This window comes from Eumetopias jubatus, unplaced genomic scaffold, assembly GCF_037043125.1.
Source record: "Eumetopias jubatus isolate StellerSeaLion01/CBP00866 unplaced genomic scaffold, mEumJub1_p1.0 scaffold_6, whole genome shotgun sequence".
Taxonomy (NCBI): domain Eukaryota; kingdom Metazoa; phylum Chordata; class Mammalia; order Carnivora; family Otariidae; genus Eumetopias; species Eumetopias jubatus.
Genome location: NW_028274812.1, coordinates 21,577,022 through 21,600,430, shown reverse-complemented (window position 1 = coordinate 21,600,430; position 23,409 = coordinate 21,577,022). Strand labels below are relative to the sequence as shown.

Below are 23,409 nucleotides of genomic sequence, written 5' to 3'. Positions count from 1 at the left end.
TGGGGCTCATTGGAGCAGTTTCTTCAGGTGCAGGTGTGTGGGAGCAGTGCCTCTAGATCTGGTGACCTGGACACAAAAAAGACAGGTTATCTGCACCCCCCATACCCAACATCCATGGTGAGATGGGCAGAGGGATGCCTCAGTGGACACTTCCATTCGAAAAAGTTGGCAGAATGGAACGTAAATAACAGTCACTGGGAATGGTGACTCTGAAATCCAATAATAGTAGTTCTGGTATCGGGCCAGGGACGTGGTGTAGTCAGTGTTCTACTCCAGAGGTGAGACTCTTGCTTGATTAGGAACCGGTTTGTTTCTTGGGAATGACTCTCTGGGAGTCATCCTTTTTTTTTTCCCCCATCAGAGATAAGGTTCTGCTGGCCACCGAGTCGATCTCGGTCTGCTCTCTGTAGAAATCTGGGGGACTGGATACCTCTTTTCTCTTTTAGTCTTAGCCAGGGGTTGGCAGATTATAGCCTAAAGAGTAACTCTGGCTTGTGGCCTGTGTCTGTATGGCTCGTGAGCTAAAAATGGTTTGTCTGTTTTTAAAAGAGTGGTTCAAAAAGCAAAACACACACAATAAACAAAAAAGAATCTGTGACAGAGACTGAATGTGGCCTATGAAACCGAAAAGATTGTCTGGCGTTTTATAGAAAAATTTGCTGCCCCCTGACCTGCTAAACACACCTCCTGTGGAGTGCTGGGATGTGCCTTCTCTAGGTCAATAGATCTGAAAGAGGGTCACCCCAGGAGGCTCCCTGCTGGACTCTTTCTCCTAAATTTATCAATCAAATAGGCTCATCCTATATGGGAAGGGGTAGTTTCTCCCATAACTTTGCTCCTGGAAAGTGGAGTATAAACTTATCCCTCTCCCCTCAAAACTCCCATAGGAATGGGGAATAAGTGATTGGGACTAATCCAGTGAGAGTATAGTATAACTCCATTTGGTTGAATGTGACTCTCTTCATATATAGACACATTCATAGGAATTTAGGAAAAAATTGAAGGAGTATACAGCAAATTGTTAGATTAGTGAGCTCTGAGTTAGAAGAGGGTAGACCCCAGGGAATTCTAATTTTCTATATGATTTTGTTAAAAAGTGTTGCAGTTATGAGTACTTTTTACCCTCCTGTTTAAAAAAAAAACAACTAATAATATTCCCCTCCTGGTTTCTTCTACTAATTATATAGTTTTATTTTTGGCATTTAAATAAATCTTTGGAATTTTTTTTTAGTGCACAGAGGGAGACAACTCATTCCTCTTTACCCCCCGACCGCCCCCCCCGCCCTGCACCAACTGGTCTCATATGATTTGTTGAAGAATTTTATTTTTTCACTTATTGCAATTCCAACTTCATCAGTTTCTAAATTTTCAAATATACTCATATCTAAATGAAATTGTTATTATTGGTTAGAGAGAATGTGTTGTACTGGAGCTACATCACCTCTTAAATGACTTCTTTTATAATAGAGCTTTTTTCTTGCTCACGTTAGGAAGTATGGTCTTGCTGGATCGAACTGCTTCACTATTTGGATCTTGAGACCTGCTGGCTGAGCACTTTGGAGGAGCGGATGAAGAGTACCGAGGCCCTGCCCGAGAAGGCAGACGCTGTCAATGAAGCCCTGGAGGTGGGCAGTTCTTTCTGTGGCCGCGAGGCCAAATGCGTACTCCAAGGAGGAACATGGTGCTTTCTGTTGACAAATGCATTTGCTTTCTTGGTGGTTTTCAGTATAACTTCCGTGGCCTGCCGTATTTATACAGTCCTGTGTGTTTAGATTATTGGTGACCCACGAACTCAGCCTCATGGGGTGGGTTAGTTGTTTGATAATTAGCACATTTTGGGCATGAGTACTTTTAGCAAAGCACCCTAGTGATTTTCCAGCTTATTTTTACCTTTCACCGGATAAAACTCTGCCTTCTGTTATTAGGGCAATTGCTCTCTTGTTTCTTCATAAAGTTATTTTTGCTCATTAGACAGTGGCAACTGCTGAGTTTACAGTAGCTCTTGCTCTGTCATCATTCCCCATGTGAAGAGCTGGGGACGGGTTAGAGTGGCTAGTATTTGAGGCTTGGATCCTGCCCTAGGAGCTTGTCCCCAGGCCTAGGCTTGAGCTCCACGAGGCCAAGAAACGTACCTGCTTTTTCATCATTCCCAAGTTACCAGCACAGGGTGTGGCACACGATAACTTAAAAACTCTTTCTTCAATGGATTAAAATGTGAAGAGAGTAGATTTGCTTCAAATAAAAGAGGAGGAAGAGGGTCCCTTTGCTTTTAAAATGGAAGGGACACAGGATGGTAACTGAGTGGATGACCGGACTGAAGGTCCGGAATGAGTCCAAGGCGGGACCTGAAGCCCAAGAGCCGGATGCTCTGCTGGAGGAAAGATACCGCTTCTCAAGTAAGATCCCAGGGTGAGAGGTTGAGAGAAGAAGAAAAAATATGAAAGGCTTCCTTTAAAAACATATCTTCCTAATATAAGAATTAAAACATGTGCCTTCCAGAAATATGGAAAATGGAGAGAAGTAAAAAGCAACATAAGCACTTTTAAACATTTTGGTGTATTTCTTCCTAATTATTATTATTCAAAATTTTCTATCCATACTGGAAGGCAGTACATTATAGTACTGGATAAAAAAAGCCTTTAGAGTCTTAAAGTTGGAATTGTAGCTCTACTTTTTACTGTGTGTTTTTGTATTTAACCTCTGTGAGCTTCAGTTTTCCCATCTGTAATATGGGAATAGTATTTAGCCCATCCAGCTAATTAGATTTATGTATATTTATGTGTATATAAAACAGTGCCTAGCATTCTGTGTATGTTGTAGAAAAATGAGTACCTGTTTTTAGCAATATGGTCAATAACCGTTGGAGATAATTTTGCTTGTATAGTCTTGTTTTCTGCTTTTAAAATTTTCATCATTCTGTGAACGTTTCCCTACGTAATTAATAATTACTGAAATTATTTTTATGAAAGTCTAGTAACATGTATCATCATTCATACTGAGTTTTCAATTTTAGGTATTTATTAATACCATGATGGATATTTTTGTAAATTAATCATCTACCTCATTTCTGGTCCTGTTCTTTAGGTAGATTTCTAGAGAATGGAATTACTTGTTTAAAAAAGTGGACATTTTTAGGATCCTTGATGTATTTTGCCTCAGTCAATGCATATTTTTTCTCCTCTCCCTGTCTAGTCTCTGGAATCTGTTTTGCGACATCCAGCAGATAATCGCACCCAGATTCGAGAACTTGGCCAGACTCTGATTGATGGAGGGATTCTTGATGATATAATCAGTGAAAAACTGGAGGCTTTTAATAGTCGATATGAAGACCTGAGTCACCTGGTAAGAATTGGGGAACCCAGGTGTTGATAGGTATCACGGTATAGAGCTGACTGCAAGAACTTTTACCAGGCGGAAGAGTTGGTAACCAACATGAATAGGGATGGGGAGGACATGGAAATCCTAGGTGGCAAAGAGTAAACCTAACACTTAGAAGACAAACAGAACTTTGATGAATAAAAAATCTACCCTTGAGATTGTTTCTACTTAGGAACTATTCAGTTTCCTTTAAGGATATTTTAGCTATATATAAGAATAGGAACTCAGATTATCCTAGTAAATATTAGGACCAACTGAATTTGGCATAAGTTGCTGTTATAAAATGTCATAATCTCTAGATACCTATTCAGAGCGCATCAAATATGCATGTTCATATCAGTAAGTAGAGAAAGGAGATTATCCTTTATAGGAGGGTTGGATGGATGTTACATACTTTTTAAACACATTAAATAATAATGATTGGTGTTTAGGTTGTGAAGAGCATCAAATTTACCCCAAAAGTGCAGCAGATGGTGGTTCAACATGTATGTAACTCCGTAGAACTTGAGACTTTGGGGAAAAAGAAAAGAGATTTATATGTTCACGCTACTGATAGACATTCTTGTTATATTTTATATCGTTATTGGTAGGCTTACTGCGGGTTCCTGTAAATGTCCTAAATGTGTAATAGATGACATTTTTATTGTCTCTAATATGTTATGTGGGAAAACTTTTTTTTAAATGAGGTATAATTGAAATATAACATTATATTACTTTCAGGTGTATGATGTAATGATTTGATATTTGTATACGTTGTAAAATGATCACCACAGTAGGTTTAGCTAACATCCCTCACCATGCATCGTCACAATTTTTTTTTCTAGTGATGAGGACTTTTAAGATCTACTCTCTTCGTACTGTCAATCTGTTCTCATCTCTGTGTGCTTGTTTTTTTTGTTTGTTTTAGATACCACGTATAAGTGAGATCATATGCTATTTCCTTTTCTCTGACTCATTTCCCTTAGCATAACACCCTCAAGGGCATTTTTATATTTTGTCATTGTATATAGAAAGAAGTAAAAATTAGTCACTGTAAGATAAATAAGACACTAGAAGAGTCTTTTCACTGTTATCCTTGCTAATTATTATTTATTTGTAATGTAGGCCAAAGTTTTGAGCTAGTGCTTTTAAAGTCTGTTTCCCTCTTGGTGACCAGAACATGTAGGTTTTCTTATATTCAGCTCTTTATATTGGTGCTGTGCAACTGATTCAATTTTTCCCCTGTGTAGGCAGAGAGCAAGCAGATTGCTTTGGAAAAGCAACTTCAGGTCCTACGGGAAACTGACCACATGCTTCAAGTCTTGCAGGAGAGCTTGGGGGAGCTGGACAAGCAGCTTACAACGTACTTGACTGATAGGATAGATGCCTTTCAAGTTCCACAGGAAGCTCAGGTACTGCCATGGAGTGGAGGGCTTTCAAGTCATAAAAAGAGCATATGTAATCACTTCCTCCCCCTCAAGACAACCAGCCCCTCTTGCCATTCCAAACTGAGTCAGTGAGGAAGGTTGACCTTACTTATGGGGCTGCATATGGGTTTTTGGAGTTCTTTTGGTCTCTCTGTGAGACCCTGGCAAATGATCACCATTTTAAAATTATAGTTATGAAGTTGGGAAAATTCCTTTTTTTATAAATAAGTGGTGAACACTAGAAATGATGAACGCCAAGATCTTAGTTTGTGTGTCCCACATGGGAGTCCTGCAACACAGGTGGGCTGTATTATTGTCAAACTTATTAAAGCTTGTACAGTGGTCAACATGTTCTTATGTACTGTGTGACTATCTGGAACTTTTAACAGAAAAGACGCTCTCCCCTTTCTGATCTCTTTGTTGCAGAAAATCCAAGCAGAGATCTCAGCCCACGAGCTGACTCTGGAGGAGTTGAGAAGAAACACACGCTCCCAGCCTCCAACTTCCCCCGAAGGCAGGAATGCCAGAGGAGGAAGTCAGATGGACTTGCTACAGGTGAAGAGGGAGAGCAGCTCCATTTCACTCTTTGATGTGCTGGGTGTAAAAAAAATGAGGAAGAGCCAATGACTTGGATGTCTTTGGTCTTCTTTATGCTATAAACAGTGGGTTGGGAATGATGCATTGCATCCCGGGCAGAGCAGCAGAAACAAATTGTTACATGGGTGGAAAATACTGAATCTGATTTTATAGTTGAATTAAGAAGAGAGAGCAAGCTAGATTTAGAAGTTATCTTTGTATAGATTTTTCCATTAATGCAGAGCCTCTGTCCTTTCTGGTGTGGTCTGGCGCACTGGGCAGGCTGAGAACGTGGGACGCAGCGCCACCGAGTCCTTTAACGGTGGATGCAAGATTGACGACTCTGAACTTGCCATGAAGGGCATTTTGAGTTTTAGGTTCTTGAACTATATTTTTCAAACAGGTGAGAAATTCTGTGAAGTTTTAATTCCAGGAAGACCCGCTTAGCCTTTTCTTGTGTCTTAGACTGATACTCTGTCAAGTAATTCATGACACTGCGTTGTGCAGTGCACTCAGGTGATTGCTTAGGAACAAGGCCTGTGTTCCTTTAAGGAATGTTCTTATGGCTGCTTCATCTTGCAGCTTTTTAGCAGTGTGTGTTAATATTACTATCATCTGCTGAGAGAGATTATCATTCTGATGTGAATTGCTTATTTTGTTCATTTCTGGAAACAGAGGAAGCTTCGAGAAGTGTCCACAAAGTTCCAACTTTTCCAGAAGCCTGCCAACTTTGAGCAGCGCATGCTTGATTGCAAGCGTGTGTTGGATTGCGTTAAAGCAGAACTTCATGTTCTGGACGTGAAGGATGTGGATCCTGATGTCATACAGAGCCATCTGGACAAGTGTATGGTGAGGCCATTGGGTGGATAATGTGTCTAGTGGGTTTTCCAGCAGCTTAATATGGCTTCATCTGGTGCTTCCATACATGGCTTATTTAATAATTACCGGTTTAGAGTGAGCTAAGAAGAGAGCTCAGTGGTGAAAAACAGGTTAAAATAAGAAGTGTGGTAACCTTCAAGGAAATTAGAAGAGATAAGAGAGACAGGTGGGAGAGAGTAAAATCAATTACTACAATGTAACGAGATAAGGAAGCTGGAATAGACATGCATATTACATGATTTAAAAAACAAGGGAAACATCTTAATCACAGTATGAAGTTAGGGAAGATTTTGACAGAATGTGACTAATAAGCTAAGTTTTAAAGGATAAATTTGAGTCAGCTAGAAGAACCATATTGAGAATAGATGTCAGGAATATTACAGTGTAAAAGAAAATCATTCTTAAGGAAAGTAAAGCTTTGAATTTCAACTTAAAAAGTTTAAGCCTAAAATATGAAAGAAGAAATTATACTTAGAATTGATGTCAGGAATATTATTGCATAAAAAAATCATTCTCTAGGAAAGTAAAATTTTAAATTCAAGTTTAAACCTAAGATGTGAAAGAAGATATTATTTATAAGGCCTTATTACTATTTGAGTCTCGAACATTATAATTCAGTTGAGTGGAAATTTAAAGATAATGTGGCTAAGTATACACAATCTTAGAATTAGTCTTCTCCTTGAGAGGAGTCACGAAGAAACTTAAGATGACGCTTGTTAAGACAAAAGTCTGGGGAGAGTTCTTTGTGCTTTTCCAAAATTGCAGTCTCGTTGTTTGTTACACACTGAAGGTTTGTGTACTCGAAAACTGGAATGGGTGGGAGAATGAACAAATGGTAAATTTGTGGGTGTGTGAGTATATGTGTATGTGTGAGTGTGTATGTCTGCATTTGTGGGCATATGTGCATGTCTGTGTGTGAGTGTAAGTATTTATTGATTTAATGAGACACAGAAATCAGCAGAGCACTGTCCTTGGCCTTGTGTAACTTAGTCCAGTGGTCTGTTATTATGTGACAATGCCACAGGAGATGTTTCAGGTCAAGATCAGGATGGACGGAAACAAGAGAACTTACCCAGATAAAAGCTTTTTAGTTTCAAGGTAACTAGGGTGAAGACAGCTCTGAATTTGACCTACATAACTCCAGTTTCTTATAGTTACATACATCTTGATATATTGAGTATATATCTTTTCATCATATAAATAATACATGCTCATTGTGGTAGACTTGGTACTTCAGAGAATTCTAAGAAAAAAAAAAGTGAATGTTAATACTCCCAAATTTCAACAGCCAGAGATATAGCCAGTGTTGGCTTTTTTCTAGTAATAGCATGTATGGTTTTAAAAAATGTTATTTAAAAAATGATAGACATTCAGTTTTTAGTCTTAATATTTTTCCATTTTATGTAGGAAAAATGTTTTTATTACTAAGTACGTTCATAAACCTTGAAAATACATGTTTGAGGGTTTTTAAACAAGTATAGTTTATTTTCTTATCTGATTTTAAAAAGATAATACAACCTTGATGTCATTTCACTCATCCTTTGAACCAAATCTGAGGAAGATAAAGCCCTTTGATCTCCATAGTTACTTTGTAGCTGTCAGTCTGTATAAGCCGGCTTCTGAAATGATTCCAATTAGCAATTTTTCACCACAGTGTGTAAAATGTGCCTTGCTTTCTTTTAAAGAAACTCTATAAAACTTTGAGTGAAGTCAAGCTGGAAGTAGAGACTGTAATCAAAACAGGAAGGCACATTGTCCAGAAGCAACAAACCGACAACCCCAGGGGGATGGATGAGCAGCTGACTTCTCTGAAGATTCTCTACAATGACCTGGGTGCCCAGGTAAGGGCAACTCCACTGCTCGCCTGCATCTCTCTCATTTATGTATTTTAAATTTTTGCTCCTGGAAGGATGCATGTTTGAATTTTAGGGCACTAATAATAATGTCTTCAATTATTCCCGTATTTTTTATTATATTTCTTTACATCTGTATATTAATATCACAGTGATGAATAAGTGTAGAGAAATTCACTTTTAATATTTAATTCAGACTCATTTTTATATGTTCAGTGGCTAGTCAATTTTCAGAAGTTATTCTAAGGAAACTCTACCAGTAAGAGCCCCTGTATAAACTCAAGTTACTGGTCCTTGGATTTCTAAATGGAATAGTCTACTGAGAAATGTTAAAACATTGGGACTCTAATAAATGGTAAGTGACAGGAAGTTCACATTAATAATCTAGCACGATCTAAAATCCTTTTAAGAAACATCTATAATTTGGGCATCTGAGCAAATCTGCCGGGGAATTTTTGGCCATTTATGGTGAGTGACTATATTCAGAAGGTTGAATGTCTTCTCTTATGAGAACTCTGCCCTGAAACCAGGAAAGCAAAGCAAAACAATAACAACAACAAAAGTGTTTAAGTGAAACCTTCTTGGCAATATTGGAAAGCTGTGTTAGATAATATTTTAGATCCTTCTTGGGTTTTTAAATATTACCTAAGTTTCTACATAGACCCAGAGAAAACCAGCTGAAATTTTGTTATCATTTTTGGATCAGTAAGAATGAGCAGTGCATACATTTCCTGGACAATTTTGACCTGCTCACTAAAGCAAGAGAAAATTGCTAATCTGATATATTTTGTATCATTTTGATACATTGCACATCTGGAACACACAGTGTAGAGCTTCTTCTTGGTATTATTATACAGCTGAAGTTAGTTCTCAAATATTACTGTATTTATTTATCAACTGGACATTTTTTGGATGGGAATGGTGTTGCCAGTTTTAATGTCAACTCTCCAGTTGTGACTATGGTTTTAGTGTTAAGTCATTTTCTCATTCAACACAATTGAGACTGTACCGTGTGACGGGAATCACATAGGCAGTAGAGGTGGTGCACAAAAAGTTATCTTTGTCTAATAGAACTGAGGATAATGAGGGAAGAAAACATTAATCAGGTAGTCATACAAAGTAATGTCACATTAACAGTCTGAAGTGTTATGAAGGAATGTATGTGGTGCTGTAAGAATGGGGGATTTGGCCCAGACTGGGGTTACAAAAACTTCCTTGAAATAAGTGGTACGTAAACTGAGATCTGAAGGATGAGTAGGAATAGCCTGGGTGAAAGCAGTGGAGGAGACTTTGAGGTTGCTGGGACAGCATGTGCAAAGGCTCTGTGGCAGGGGGCAGCATGGTACATTTGTGTGGCTAATGCAGCAAGTGTGGGGAACGTGGTGTTGGAGAAAGGGATGAGACCAGAGCATACTAGTGTCTTAGGTTTGTGATAAGGATTTTAATCTTAAGAGCAATAAGCAGTAATTGCAGGACTTTAGCAGGGAGATAACAGGCTCATGTATTTGCTTTTTCAAAGATCACTCATTGCAGTTGAATTGGAAAAGGCAGCAATGGCCGTGAAGAGAGCAGTTAGGAAGTCATTGTTGCATTCTTAGTGAGAAATGATGGTGGCATTAATGAGCGGGGGCAGTGGAGATGGCATGAGCAGATGGACTTAGACACATTTAAGAAGTGAGGTGAGTAGGAGTTGATGATGGATTAGGATGTGGGAGTACAGGAGATGGGGAGATTAAGGATGACCCCTGCGTTTCTGGCTTGGTTACATGGAAGATCATGGTACCGTCATTGGGAGGGGGCACTGGAAGGAAAGGCGGAAACATGGCAAAGTCATAAGTGTGTATTGGGCATGTTCACATGTCAAGTGCCTTTGTGAGAGTGAATTGAATATATCAGGTACTCAGAAAGTTATTCAAGTCTGGAGACTATATCTGGGCTGAAGCTAGGAATTTTATGAGTCATCTGCATAGAGATGGTAATTAAAGTTTTCGGTGATGATGAGACTGTCTAGGGAGAAGATATAATGAGAAAAGAAAAGCCTATACAAGCCACAAAATAAAAAATAAATGAGTGGGACTACATCAAACTAAAGAGCTCCTGCACAGCAAAAGAAACCATCAGCAAAATGGAAAGACAACCTACAGAATGGGAAAAAAATATTTGCAAATCATATATATGATAACGAGTTAATATCAAAAATATATAAAGAATCCATACAACTCAATAGCAAAAAACCAAATAATCCAAGTAAAAATGGGCAGAGGACCTGAATAGACATTGTACCAAGGCAGTTATATGAATGGTCAATAGGTACCTGAGAAGGTACTCAAGCATCACTAATCATTGAAGAAATGCAAATCAAAACCACAATGAGATACTACCTCACACCTCTTAGATGGGTAGTATCAATAGAAAGAGATAATGCTGGTGAGGATGTGGAGAAAAAGATGTGCACTGTTGGTAGGATTGTAAATGGGTGCAACTGCTGTGGAAGACAGTGTGGAGGTTCCTCAAAAAATTAAAAACAGAGCTACGGTATGGTCCAGTAATTCACTTCTGGGTATATATCTGATGGAAACAAAAATACGACATTGAAGAGATATCTGCATTCTCATGTTCATAGTAGCTCTGTTTAGAGTTGCCAAGGCATGGAAACAACCTAAGTGTCCATTAATGGAAGAATGGATATGGAAGATACGGGGTGTGTGTGTGTGTTTGTGTGTGTGTATAATATATGGTTTATCTCACTTAGCACAATGCCCTCATTCTGCTAAGTGAGATAAATCAGAGAAAGACAAATAATATACGATCTCACTTTTATTTGAAATCTATAGAACAACGACAACAAAACTCACAGAAAAAGAGATCAGATTTGTGGCTACCAGAGGTGGGGAACTGGTGGGTCTGGGAATTGGATGAAGGTGATCAAAAGGAACAAACTTGCAGTCCCACAAGGTACATAAGCACTAGGAATATAATGTACAACAAGCTGACTATGCTCACACCCCTGTATATGTACATAGGGAAGTTGTGAAAGGGTAAATCCTATGAGTTCTCATCACAAGGAAAAAAAAACGTTTTCTGTTTTTTTTTTTTGGATCTGTATGAAATGATGGATGTTTAAAGTTATAGTGGTAATCATTTTGTAATATATGTGAGTAAAGTCATTGTGCTATACACCTTAAACTTATACAGTGCTATATCTCAATAAAACTGGAAAAAATAAATTAAAAATAATTTTTAAGTAAATTAAAAAAAAAAAGGGCCTGAACCAAGTCTTGAGGAATTAGATCATTTAGTAAGAAATTTGAGGAAGATGTGTTTGCAAAAGAAACCAAAGTATATCTGTACCACATTTTATTTATCTGTTCATCAGTGGACATTTAAGTTGTTTCCACATCTTGGCTATTGTGTGTAATGCTGCCATGAACATGGGCAGGCAGATATATTTTCTAAACACTGATTTCGTTTCCTGTGGATATATACACCAAAGTGGGATTACTGGATCATATGGTAGTTTTATTTTTAATGTTTTGAAGAACCACCATACTGTTTTCCATAACTGTATACGTGAAATCTGCTAAGAGAATAGATGTTAAGTGTTTTCACTACCAAAAAAAAAAAAAAAAGGTAACTATGGGAGATGATGAATGCATTGATTAGAAGTGTTAGCACACCAGGAGAGTGCTGGGGCTGGGAAGCCAGGGGAAAAGGGCATTTTGAGAATGGGTGGAGGCACTGGTTTTGAATTATTGAGCATTAAAAATGATGTCCACTTAAAGATGTCCATTTAGATCTGTTGCCTTTGGAGTCATTATTGAGCTGAGTCAGCAAAGACAATTTCTGTGGAGTGATAAGGGCAGAAGGCAGGTTGGGAGGAGGTAAGAAATGTGGGGAAGGTAAGAAAATGCTTTAGAGGATTGGTAAGGGAGAGATAGGAGTGAGGAATGTTTTAGGGTAGATGGAGCCAAAGAAGGCTAATTTTTTTTTTTTTAAATATAAGAGACTTGAGTATGTATATACTCAAGGGGCAGAGGGAGAGGGAGAAGCAGACGGGAGAAGCAGACTCCCCACTGAGCAGAGAGCCCCATGCAGGGCTCGATCCCATGACCCTGAGATCATGACCTGAGCTGAAGGCAGATGCTTAACTGACTCAGCCACCCAGGCGCCCCAAGACCTGAGTATATTTCATAGCTGATGGGGACGTTCCTATTAAGAGGGAATGATTGAATATCTAAGAGGGAGAAAGGAGAAATGATTAGGTAAAATCTCTCCAAGTTGATACTGCCGAATTCAGAATGCACTACATCTCAAAATGTATTGGTTAGACTGAGAAGAGTGAAATTGTTTTAAGTTGAACTGTAAAGTGTTTTCTTCCTGGTATATACAAATCTTTGGTAGCATTAAGTTTTAGGATGATTGTGTAACTTCCTGGGCATGTCAAGATCAGATGAGATCCTCTGAATACCTAATATCTTTTAATATAATTTGTGTATTTGTCTCCTGAAGTCTGCATTGAGGGGCTATTAATTTAAAGTCATGAATTCTAATTAAACTCTGTAGAGAAAAATATTTCACTTTTAAGAAGGAATTTAATAATAATCCTTGAGGTACGAAAGAATAAAATTGAATCGAGGGGACCAGAAAAAAAGAAATGTAATTCCACATTACTTATTAAGAAAATTCAGTCTTTTTATCATCTAAGAAAATTTTATCCCATACATGACTTATCACGACTTATCACTCTGTTACTTAGGTAATGCGAATTATCTCTACCTATGTGCACATAAAAAGAAGAACACATGTTTATTTATATATTGTGTTGTGATACGTTTAAAAATGCTATCTCAGCTTTAGATTATGAATGATAGTTTTGGTTGAGCAGACCATCATGTAATATAAAGTATCAGACCAGGCTCAATCCAGTGGCCATGTTCCACTGATTGTAGCCCTGGCCCCTTTAAGCTTCATGGCCCTGACCTGCAAAGTAGGGAGGATAGTGCCTCCTCACAGGGGCTGCTGAGGGTCTTACTGCACAGCACGTGTAAGATTCTTCAGCGTGATATGGGAGCTATGTTAAGAGCCTGGTAAATGTTAGTTCAGTTCATTTTGCTTTCTGTCAACCACAGAAACAAAATAAAACTGAAGGTTTATGTTGCATAGCCATTTATTATATTTTAAGTTAAGTAGTTAATTGCAAAATATAATTATGAAAATCATACTATTTCCCCCTCAAATTTCTAGAGTATAAGGTATATATGTGTGTTTTTTAAACAGAATTCTTTCTTGAGAGGATTGTAAGGCATCTTCTGTTCAAAATGATAAAAGATATTTACTGATTCCTTAACTTTGTTACAAAACCTGGGCCAAGCCCTCTGTGTATGTCTTTCTCATTTGATACATAACAACTTTTGAGGGCTATGCCTCTACCCAGGTCACTTAGAAAGTAATTGGGAAGAGCTAAAATGAAAACCCAGGGTTGCCTGACACTTAACCTCTATAGTGTATTGTCCCCTTGTGGAAATACAAGAATAGAGTGATTCCAGGTGGGAGAGATAAAGGTTATATATGTCTTGGGGGTTAAGTATGAATAGTTTGGATCTTTAGTTATTATTTGGATTCATTCTTTTCATGTTCTTTTCCCTCTTCCTTTCCCTTTCTTTCTCCCTTCTCTCCCTCCCCCTCTCTTTTTCCCTCTCCTCCCTCCCTCTCTCTGCCTCCCTCCCTCTCTCTTTCTCCTTTTTAGGTGACAGAGGGAAAACAGGACCTGGAAAGAGCATCACAGTTGGCTCGGAAAATGAAGAAAGAGACTGCTTCTCTCTCTGAATGGCTTTCTGTTACCGAAGCTGAATTGGTACAGAAATCCACATCCGAAGGCTTGCTTGGGGACTTGGATATAGAAATCTCCTGGGCTAAAGTATGTTGTAGTTTGGGTTACCTGCCAATATTATGCCAGGGTCTCCTGTGGCATTTTGTTCAGGATGTCATTTATCTCCATTTCATGTTAAATATAGCCTTTTCTTTTTTCCATTCTTTTTTTGACTTCTCTGTCTTAAGAAAAAAGAAAAGACTATTTTGAAAGACAATAATTTTAGGAAGATATTTTTATCTTGATTCCAAAAGCATTAAACTCACATGGATCATCAGTAGGGCCTATAAAGGCAATGTGCCTATGTGGTACTTAAAAACATTCTAATCATTACCTTCACAATTGGTGATATTTTTTGAGTATTCGTTTTTCACAAAGTATTGTGCTGAATTGAATTTATTTATTAACTCTTCTGTAATAACTTTTAAACCAATAACTGAATTTTCTATTGCAGACGAACTGATGTAAAGAGCATAGGAACAGAATTTAAAAAAAAAATCAATGAAAGATCCAAGAGTTTTCTGTAACTCTGTAGTTATTTTGACATCAGAGATTAGAGAATAGATTTGCCGATTCTCTTTTGAGGTGGACAAAGAATTGAATGGAACAGAAAGTACCTTTTTTTTTTTTTATTGAAGGCATTCTCTTTTCCTAAATTTACTTCCTAAGAAAGAAGCACGTATACTAGAGATAAGTCCTGAATATAAATGATCAATACTGTGATGGAAATGTATATAGAGCCACAGATATCAGCGTTGACATCTACAGGTGTTTGCTTGTGGGATGTGGAGAGCAGGTGCTATGAGGTCATGGATGATGCAACCATTTCTTAATTTGAACATTTTGTAGAGGTAACAGTTGAAAGAGAGTCAAGATATGAGGCATTACAATAGCTCATGAAAAGTATAATTATGCCATGGGCTGTGTGATGTGACAAGGATCTGGAGAAAGAGATGGAGGAAAGATAGGAGGAATATTGGAATTTGTCAGTGAATGCAAAGCAAAGACATCAAACTTTCTTTTTGTTAAATTTAAGTTTTTCAAGGAAATATTATCTTCTTTGTATAATACATTTTGAAAGCCATTATTTTCTTATTAATAACTTAAGTCATATAAGCTAACTGAATGACATTTGCACAGTGTAATGAAAAAAGGCAAAAGCAAAAATCATTTATACTCAAAGAATACACCATTTTCATTTGCTTTCATAGGCACATATAAACATGCACAGAAACATTTAAAAGTAATTATATTGTGTCTAATATTTCTTAACATTGTTTTAAAAAACTTTTGTCTTTAATATTTTTCTTTACCTACAAGGGTTTTGTATCACACACTGGAGAGGCATAGTATTTTATTGGGTATTTTTTATTATGCCATTCCTCTATTCATGTCCATTTAAATTATTACCAATTTCTACTATTGTAAAAAATGCTGTGATGAATATACTTGAAGCTAAATCATAACATATATTCATGATTATTTCTTAAGGATAAATTCTTAGCCTTAAAAATATTGGTCAAGGGATATACCCATTTAAAATTCTTTTTTTTTTTTTTTTAAAGATTTTATTTATTCACTTGAGACACAGAGATACAGAGAGGAGAGAGGGAGCGTGAGCAGGGAGAGAGGCAGAGAGGGAGAGGAAGAAGCAGGCTCCCCGCTGAGCCAGGAGCCTGATGTAGGGCTTGGTCCCAGGACCCTGGGATCATGATCTGAGCTGAAGGCAAACACTCAACCATCTGAGCCACCCAGGCCCCCATTTATAATTCTTATACACATTATGAAATTGCCCTTTGGAAATGTTGGACCCACCAACTGTGAGTGAGAATTCCTACTTGCTCGATGGCAGGCAAATATCATGTTTTGGTTATTTAATTGCAACATTTTCCAAAGTTTAGAAGCCATTTGTAGCTCTTTTTAAAAAATTGCCTTTTGGGGGTGCCTGGGTACCTGTCGGTTAAGCATCTGACTCTTGATCTCAGCTCAGGTCTTGATCTCGGGGTTTTGAGTTCAAGCCCACATTGGGCGAGCCTCCTTAAGAAAAAATTGCCTTTTTGTATTTCTGACCATTTTTGGTCTTTTAATTTAGAGCTCTTTACTGACCACAATAATAAATGCTTAGTGTGTTGTGTGTTGCATTTTTCTTTTCTTTTTTGTTTTTTTTGCCTCTGCAGTTTCCTTTCTGTTTTATGTTTTTTAAACCACTGTATTATATATTTTTTAAAGAATAAAATTCATCTTTTTCTTCACCGTATCTGTCTGTAGTGCTTAGAAACTCCAGCATTACACTCTACTCCAAGGTTATATAATTCTTTACTTATATTTTTTTCTAGTTCTTTTATAGTTTCATCTTTTACCTTGAATGTTTTAATCCTTCTGGACCAAATAGTTAACCATTTATCATCCTTTTCTCTCTGATTTGACATGCTAAATTCATATATTCTTTTTGCCTGTTGCTTTTGTCCGTTTTCCGCTTCACTGATCTGACCCTCTGAATTGTTCTTCAACTGTTTAACTATATGGCTTCATGATATATTTCAACATGTAGTTAATGGATTCCCTGTCTTAATGTTTCTGGGGTTTTTTTGTACTCCTATAAACTTAAGAAATATTAGTCTGAAATTATTTTAAAAATTCTGTTAGAAATTTTGGTTTGAATTGCCATAAATTTATAGATTTGTTTTGAGGAGAAACAATATCTTTGTTATAAGTCTTCTTAGTAAGTGGTATGTTTCATTTTCCCCAATGTTTTTTACATTACTACATAATACTTTGGGTTTTTTCTTCAAAACCATTATATATGTATGCAAAGATGTTTATTCCTACATACTTATTTTTATAGGTGTATAAAGAGTATGTTTTTTCTCTATTTTTACTAATTATAGCTTGTACATAGGTGATACTGATTTTCACATATTTAATTTTTAATCATCTGTCTACTCACATCAATTCAATTAGTTGATTCTCATTATTTTTTAAGGTAAAGGCTTTTAAAACAATGGTAAGATTGTCTCTTCTGGTGCTATTCATTTTAAAATTCCCATTTAATCTTATTTCAGGTTTGAAATAATGAAGATGGTAAATACAAATCACGAATTCACAGCACATTCTCTTCACTAGAGTAAATCAAGTGAAACATCAGTATCTAACATAATCACCCACTTTTTCAATGTTGTTTTCAGATTTAAGAAACATTCATATTTCACAACATTTTAATGTATTTGCACTTAAAAATTATGTAAAAATTTTTCAGTGTAAAAATTTAAATAGCATTTTCATTCCTGAACTTTAACAGCATTTTTATTCAGTAGCTTGAATATTATTTTCAGCGTAGTCATTTTATTTACAACACAGTCTATTAGCATAGATAGTTGTGTGTACTTTTTGCATTTAATTACTTGTACTTAATTATTTCGTATAGTTCTTAAAGACTATTCTAGTCAATCAGTACAATCCCTGTGAAGGTAGGTAGAAAGTCTTAACTGCACAGAGCTTGGCCATGGTTTTTTTTTTTTTTCCCTCCCTTCTGGAGAAGAACATTTAAAAGAAACATTTTAGTGCCTTTATAAATATACCAGTATTTGATGTGGCCAAGTGAATGTTTAAACCTTGACTCATCTGGGAATTTGCAATTTTTATGCCTTCTAAAATATAACTTAATGATGTGAAATTAAATATAAATGAGCTCCTTGAAATGATTTGTTTAAATGTTGGCTAAAAAAGGTACAAAGCAGTGGGGTAGATATGCTCATGTTACTTTTTGATTTTAGAACTTTGTAGTTTTAATTTTGGAATCCAGCATTTTCGCTGTATTTCTCTGCCTGGTCAAACCTTATGAATGTGCAAATCAAGTTATCATTATACCACCCAGAGTATTATCTTTGCATACGGCAACTATTATGACTACAGCTTAGATGTGCTAGTTCTCCTATGATTTAGCTAAGATGAAATATTTTTTATAATGCTGATCCAACAGATTATATATTAAGTCACCTAGTACAGGGTATTATCCTTCCAAATAAATGTAGTACATCAGTAGTTTCCTGTAGTAGTTCAGGACATAAATTCATTATAAAGTTTTGAAAATTGTGACTTCTGGGATAGTTCTGCTTTGCCAGGTTATAGTTACTGAAAATAAAGTTGATTCTTTATGTCTTAAAGCTATGATGAAGATACTTGGTGTTTGTGGGTAATAAGTAGCATTTGTACTACATTAAAATTAATGGAATGATTACCTTTTCACAACTGAATTTGTTACTTTTTTGTATTTGCATAATTCAATGTTCTAATTTTTATGAGGACGTTAAGAACTCTCAACATGTTAATCAGATGTGGAGTTTTGGAAACCTTTGACATACTGTGAATTATCTATGGGAGTCATGGGCTACTATGCATATGTTGAAGAAAAGTTTTTAAAAAATTAAAGTTGTATAAACTAGGTGTTACCTGCAAGTGCTGAATCACGAAATTCTACCCCTGAAACTAATACTACACTATGTGTTAACTAACTTGAATTTAAATAAAATCCTGAAACAAAAACAAAAACCTTTTATAATGTTCTCCAAAATCAAGTGGATCTTGGTATTTTTCTTTTCTAGAATATTCTGAAAGATCTGGAAAAGAGAAAAGCTGATTTAAATACCATCACTGAGAGTAGTGCTGCCCTGAAGAACTTGATCGAGGGCAGTGAGTCTGTTTTAGAGGAGAGGCTCTGTGTGCTTAACGCCGGGTGGAGCCGAGTCCGTACGTGGACAGAGGACTGGTGCAATACATTAATGGTATGTTTTGGGGAAAATTTAACGATGAAGTCTTTTCTCCTTTAATTATTTAAAAGCCAATACAGCTCTGATTAGAATCTTAAATCCTGTTTTCTCTCTGTCACAGTAATGTTTTGCTTCAAGTGAATTAATTTCATTAGACTACGTGTTATTTCTTTCCTTTGAAAAGATAATAACTAGAAAGAGTTAAAAATGTCTCTTTTAAGTAGTAAACCATTTGTGACATACATAGAAATATGTACTTTAATATCTTAGTAAACGTATCTCATTTGTTATATTGCAATGATTTGATATTGTATTTAATTTTTATGTGATCATAAACCATGTATATAATGTTTATAATGTTCTAATAATGGCATACTAACATCTGATGGCCTAAGGAAAAATTTTGAGTACTGGGGGGTGACATTGGTGAAGTCACTTAAATACTCTCTAAATCTCAGTTTTCTCATATGTAAAATGGACAGTATTATAATTTCTACCTCATACAGTTTTGTGATTATTATATGACATAAAACATGGATATTTGACTATATAACGATACTTAAAATAACCAGTGTTAGATATCATGATGATGTTTATGGTAATTATTAAAGGTTGTATGTTATCAGCCTTTGGTTATGTCACTGTTAATTATTTCATGGAAATAGTTACCATTTAAATTTCACAGTGGTTTTCTGTTCCTCTTATACTAACAATGAATATATGGCAACCTCCCTCTCTCTTCCCATAGGGGGTGTTTCATTTATAAATTATAATTTTGTTTTGACATATCTAAGATAGGACTTTTTTCAAATTCATAGAATTACTGGGTAATAAACAGAGACAGAGAAAAATAAATTATTGTGTGGTTGAGTATTTACTGAAATCAGAATGTGTAGGGCATTGAAGCTCATGGGCTTATATCTTGATCTGTCAGCTTTTTATCTAGAGTTCATTTGCAACTTATTACCTGCAAAACTTGGGTAAACTACTTAAATATTGCTACATTTTAATTTCCCTATATATAAAATCAGAATAAAAGAACATATCTCACAGAGTTGTTAAATGTTAAATAAAGAATATGAAACTCTTAGCTTGTAGAATATGTTCATTAAATATTTTATATATTCATTTTTATTGAAACTAACTTTATTCCACATTCTCACAGCTTACTTCTATATTCTTCAGTCTGTACCTTCCAAATTCTCCTTTCAAATAATACCTTTATAGTCCTATTAGAACATTTTTAAGGGATGCCTGGGTGGCTCAGTCAGTTAAGCGGCTGCCTTCGGCCCGGGTCATGATCCCAGGGTCCTGGGATCGAGTCCCACCATCGGGCTCCTTGCTCAGCAGGGAGCCTGCTTCTCCCTCTCTCTCCTTCTGCTTGTGCTCTCTCTGTCAAATAAATAAAATCTTTAAAAAAAAAGATTTTATTTATTTATTTGAGAGAGAAAGAAGGAGAGAGCATGAATGAGGAAGAGGGGCAGAGGGAAAGTGAGAGGCACACTTCCCACTGAGGAGGGAGCTGGACATGGGGCTCCATCCAGGAACCCTGTGATCATGACCTGAGCCAACTGCAGACGCTTAACTGACTGAGCACCCAGGCGTCCCTAGAACATTTAACATTAAATAAGTCTGGTGGTCATCAGTTCTTCTTTCTTAGAATCAAGATCACTTTCCAAACTTTTCTCATTTTCTTTTTTTAACTATTCTCCCATATTGTGGACTAATAATTTTTTCTTGTATTTTAAATACTTCTAAGGTTTTTTCTAGTTTATCCTATAAAATATAGTTCTTAAAAGTTGTTAATTTCATCCAAAGGCTTCCCTACTCTTTTTGATCAAGTCCTAAATTCTTGCCTTCGTCTCAGCTGTTTTGCTTTGTTTTAAGTGGCTTTACTGTTTTCTTCTGGTTTTCACATTTATTCTCTCAATCACATTTTCTTTCCTGCTTCAGGAAATGTTAGTGAGGTCTGTACCAGCTGTACGGGCCTGCCAGTCAGTCTTAGTCCACTGAGCAGGCAGAATCTTATTCAACCCATATTTTAATCGTTCTTAAAGAATATGATCAAGGGGGATAAATGAAATTACTTACAAGAATGAAGAATAAGGGAGACAAACAAAATGAAATTGAAAAAGAAAGTTTCACCTTTTATCCTTCTTCCAACTTTTTCCTGTATTGAGGTCTAAATCAAATAAGTTTAAAAAGTATGTAACCATAGCTCTGCATTTTCAGGAATGAGATTTAATCACTGGGAAAGAGCTTCACAGAAAGATGGAAACCTATCTTGAAATTCAGCATACATTTGGCTTTTCAGAGGTCTTTTAAATGTCATCTTAAGATTATTGTCTTAAATATTGCATGTGATTGCATCAGCATTTCGTTAATTCCTTTCTAGAATCATCAGAACCAGTTGGAGATATTTGATGGAAATGTTGCTCACATAAGTACCTGGCTTTATCAAGCTGAAGCTCTATTGGATGAGATTGAAAAAAAACCAGCAAGTAAACGGGAAGAAATTGTGAAGGTACCAAGCACAGAGCATCAGTAACACTTCTGGGAGTGGAAGGTTTTGGTGTGGTCTTTTCTCTAGTGCTCCAAGTTACTTGTGCATTCATTCTTTCCTTGCAGCAGATTCATTAGTTTTTATTTTGGTGGGAGAAACTGAGGTCTCCTATGAGTCCTATGTGAACAGCTCTTCATTAAGTTGATTATTCTAAAATCTTTCCCAGGGACCCAAGAAATTCATTTAAACTATCTTTAATTCTGAGTTAGCATCATACCCATCTTTGGTTTTGATTTTTCCCATATGATAATTTTGTGTTTTCTTGCAATTAGCGTTTAATATCTGAGCTAGATGATGCCAACCTCCAAGTTGAAAATGTCCGTGATCAAGCCATTGTTTTGATGAATGCACGTGGAGGCTCAAGCAGGGAACTTGTAGAACCAAAATTAGCTGAACTGAATAGAAACTTTGAAAAGGTGTCTCAACATATCAGAAGTGCCAAGGTCAGTAATTATACTTTAATATAAAACTACTTTTCGTGTGGGCATGTATCTCAGTGATAGGTGATTATATGGTAAATACATCAAAGAATTTTGAATTAAAATGATTTTAATCACTTTTTCTTTGAATGGAGCATCAGTTCTTATTTATTTGTGATTTTACATGTGAAGGAGAGACAACTGGAAATTAGTATTGAAGAAAATAAACCATTTGAGAAAAGCTTTCAAAGTCTCAGTCAGAAGTTAAAATTGGCTATAAAATAATAAGACTCCCCTCTGCCCCTCCACAACGTGCTTACTCTCTCTCTCTCTCTCTCTCTCTCTCTCAAATAAATAAATAAATAAAAGGTGGGTGAGCCTGGGGGGCTCAGTTGGTTAAGTGACTGTTGGTTTCTGCTCAAGTCATGATGTCAGGGTTGTGATATTGAGGCCCACTTCGGGCTTTGTGCCCAGCACAGGCTGCTTAAGTCTCTCTCTCCCTATTCCCTTTCTGCCCCCCCATAAATAAATAAATAAATCTTTAAAAAAAAATTAAGACTCATTTCCAAGCTAGGCATGAATATTTAAACCCATTACTGTGTGGTCATACTTTATAAATTTGTGTGCACTACATGCTCGTGAACTGGTTTTTTGTTTTATTGCATCAAAAATTACAAGAAGTTTCACAATTTAGAACTAATGCAGAAAAGCTACTGTCTGCTGTTTTAAGTTTGAAAAAGGGCTTTATAAATTTAAATAAGAGGATAATAAGTAAGAGTTTTCCTTTAAAAAGTTTTTATGCTTCTGTATTATAATTTTTCTCTATGTATCTTACTAATTCTCTTTCTTATTTCCCTTGTTTCCTGAGGCGGCGGGGAGGAAGCATTTTATGGTAGTGTTCTCAAGGCCTGGAGTGTGGCGAGTGCTCAGTAAATGTTAAATTGAAAAGATGAGAACATTTCGATGGTTTGCTAGGCAAAAAACAAAATAGCATAGCTGACTTTGGGGGTCATTCAAACCAGGTGTTCATTCTGACAGAGGATTATGAGGTTTTCAGGATCCCAGCTGGGCCCATGGGTTGGCATTTTTGAGTATTTGGTTAATGCTACCTCTTGAGAGCGGTGTGTGTGGAAATTATCTAAGAGGAAGGATCCTTTTTTTGTAAGAAGTAAACATTGTCTAGTCTGCTTTAATTTGAAATATCAGACATAATAGGCCAAACTATCTTTCATAGCTCATGAGTATATTTAGGTTATTCACAACTTAAGGAAAACAAACAAATAACTTGCTTTAACTTTTGTTTTCCTTAATTTGACCCCACTTCCCTACTTTCTGACCTAAGCTCATTTGTACTTTTCAAAAGGTATATAGGTATATAGGAGCGTTTTCCTGGTTTAAAAGAGTAAGGCATGAGACATAGGGGTGGAGTGAGAGGAAGTACAAAGAAGCAAAATTACTGTTGTCTTCTGTTAATATTTTAGCATACATGTCTACTCTTACTCATATCTATGTGATATGAAAATATCAAAATTTTTATATTGTTTTATATGTCCTCCTTTGACATGGTTTTCAACAGCTACGGGGTGTTCCATTATATGATCTGTTATACTTTTGTAAGTCAGTTTTCCACTTTTAGTGTCCTTTTGTAAATACTGAATTGTCAGGATCCTTTTATGCATGTCTTTTTGCTCATTTGTTAA

At 36.3% G+C, this 23,409-nt stretch overlaps 1 protein-coding gene across 8 annotated transcripts in view; it reads left to right on the top strand.

Annotated features, from left to right (window-relative positions):
- UTRN (utrophin) overlaps positions 1-23,409 on the top strand; it is a 500,702-nt gene that overhangs the window by 178,461 nt on the left and 298,832 nt on the right. For all 8 annotated transcript variants that reach the window (XM_088023855.1, XM_088023858.1, XM_088023856.1 and 5 more), the window contains 10 exons: positions 1,491-1,625; positions 3,193-3,342; positions 4,608-4,769; positions 5,211-5,339; positions 6,036-6,209; positions 7,925-8,080; positions 13,839-14,009; positions 18,563-18,742; positions 21,123-21,251; positions 21,563-21,733. In XM_088023855.1, the coding sequence (XP_087879981.1) occupies positions 1,491-1,625; positions 3,193-3,342; positions 4,608-4,769; positions 5,211-5,339; positions 6,036-6,209; positions 7,925-8,080; positions 13,839-14,009; positions 18,563-18,742; positions 21,123-21,251; positions 21,563-21,733 (1,557 nt within the window). The remainder of the gene's footprint in view (positions 1-1,490; positions 1,626-3,192; positions 3,343-4,607; positions 4,770-5,210; positions 5,340-6,035; positions 6,210-7,924; positions 8,081-13,838; positions 14,010-18,562; positions 18,743-21,122; positions 21,252-21,562; positions 21,734-23,409) is intronic.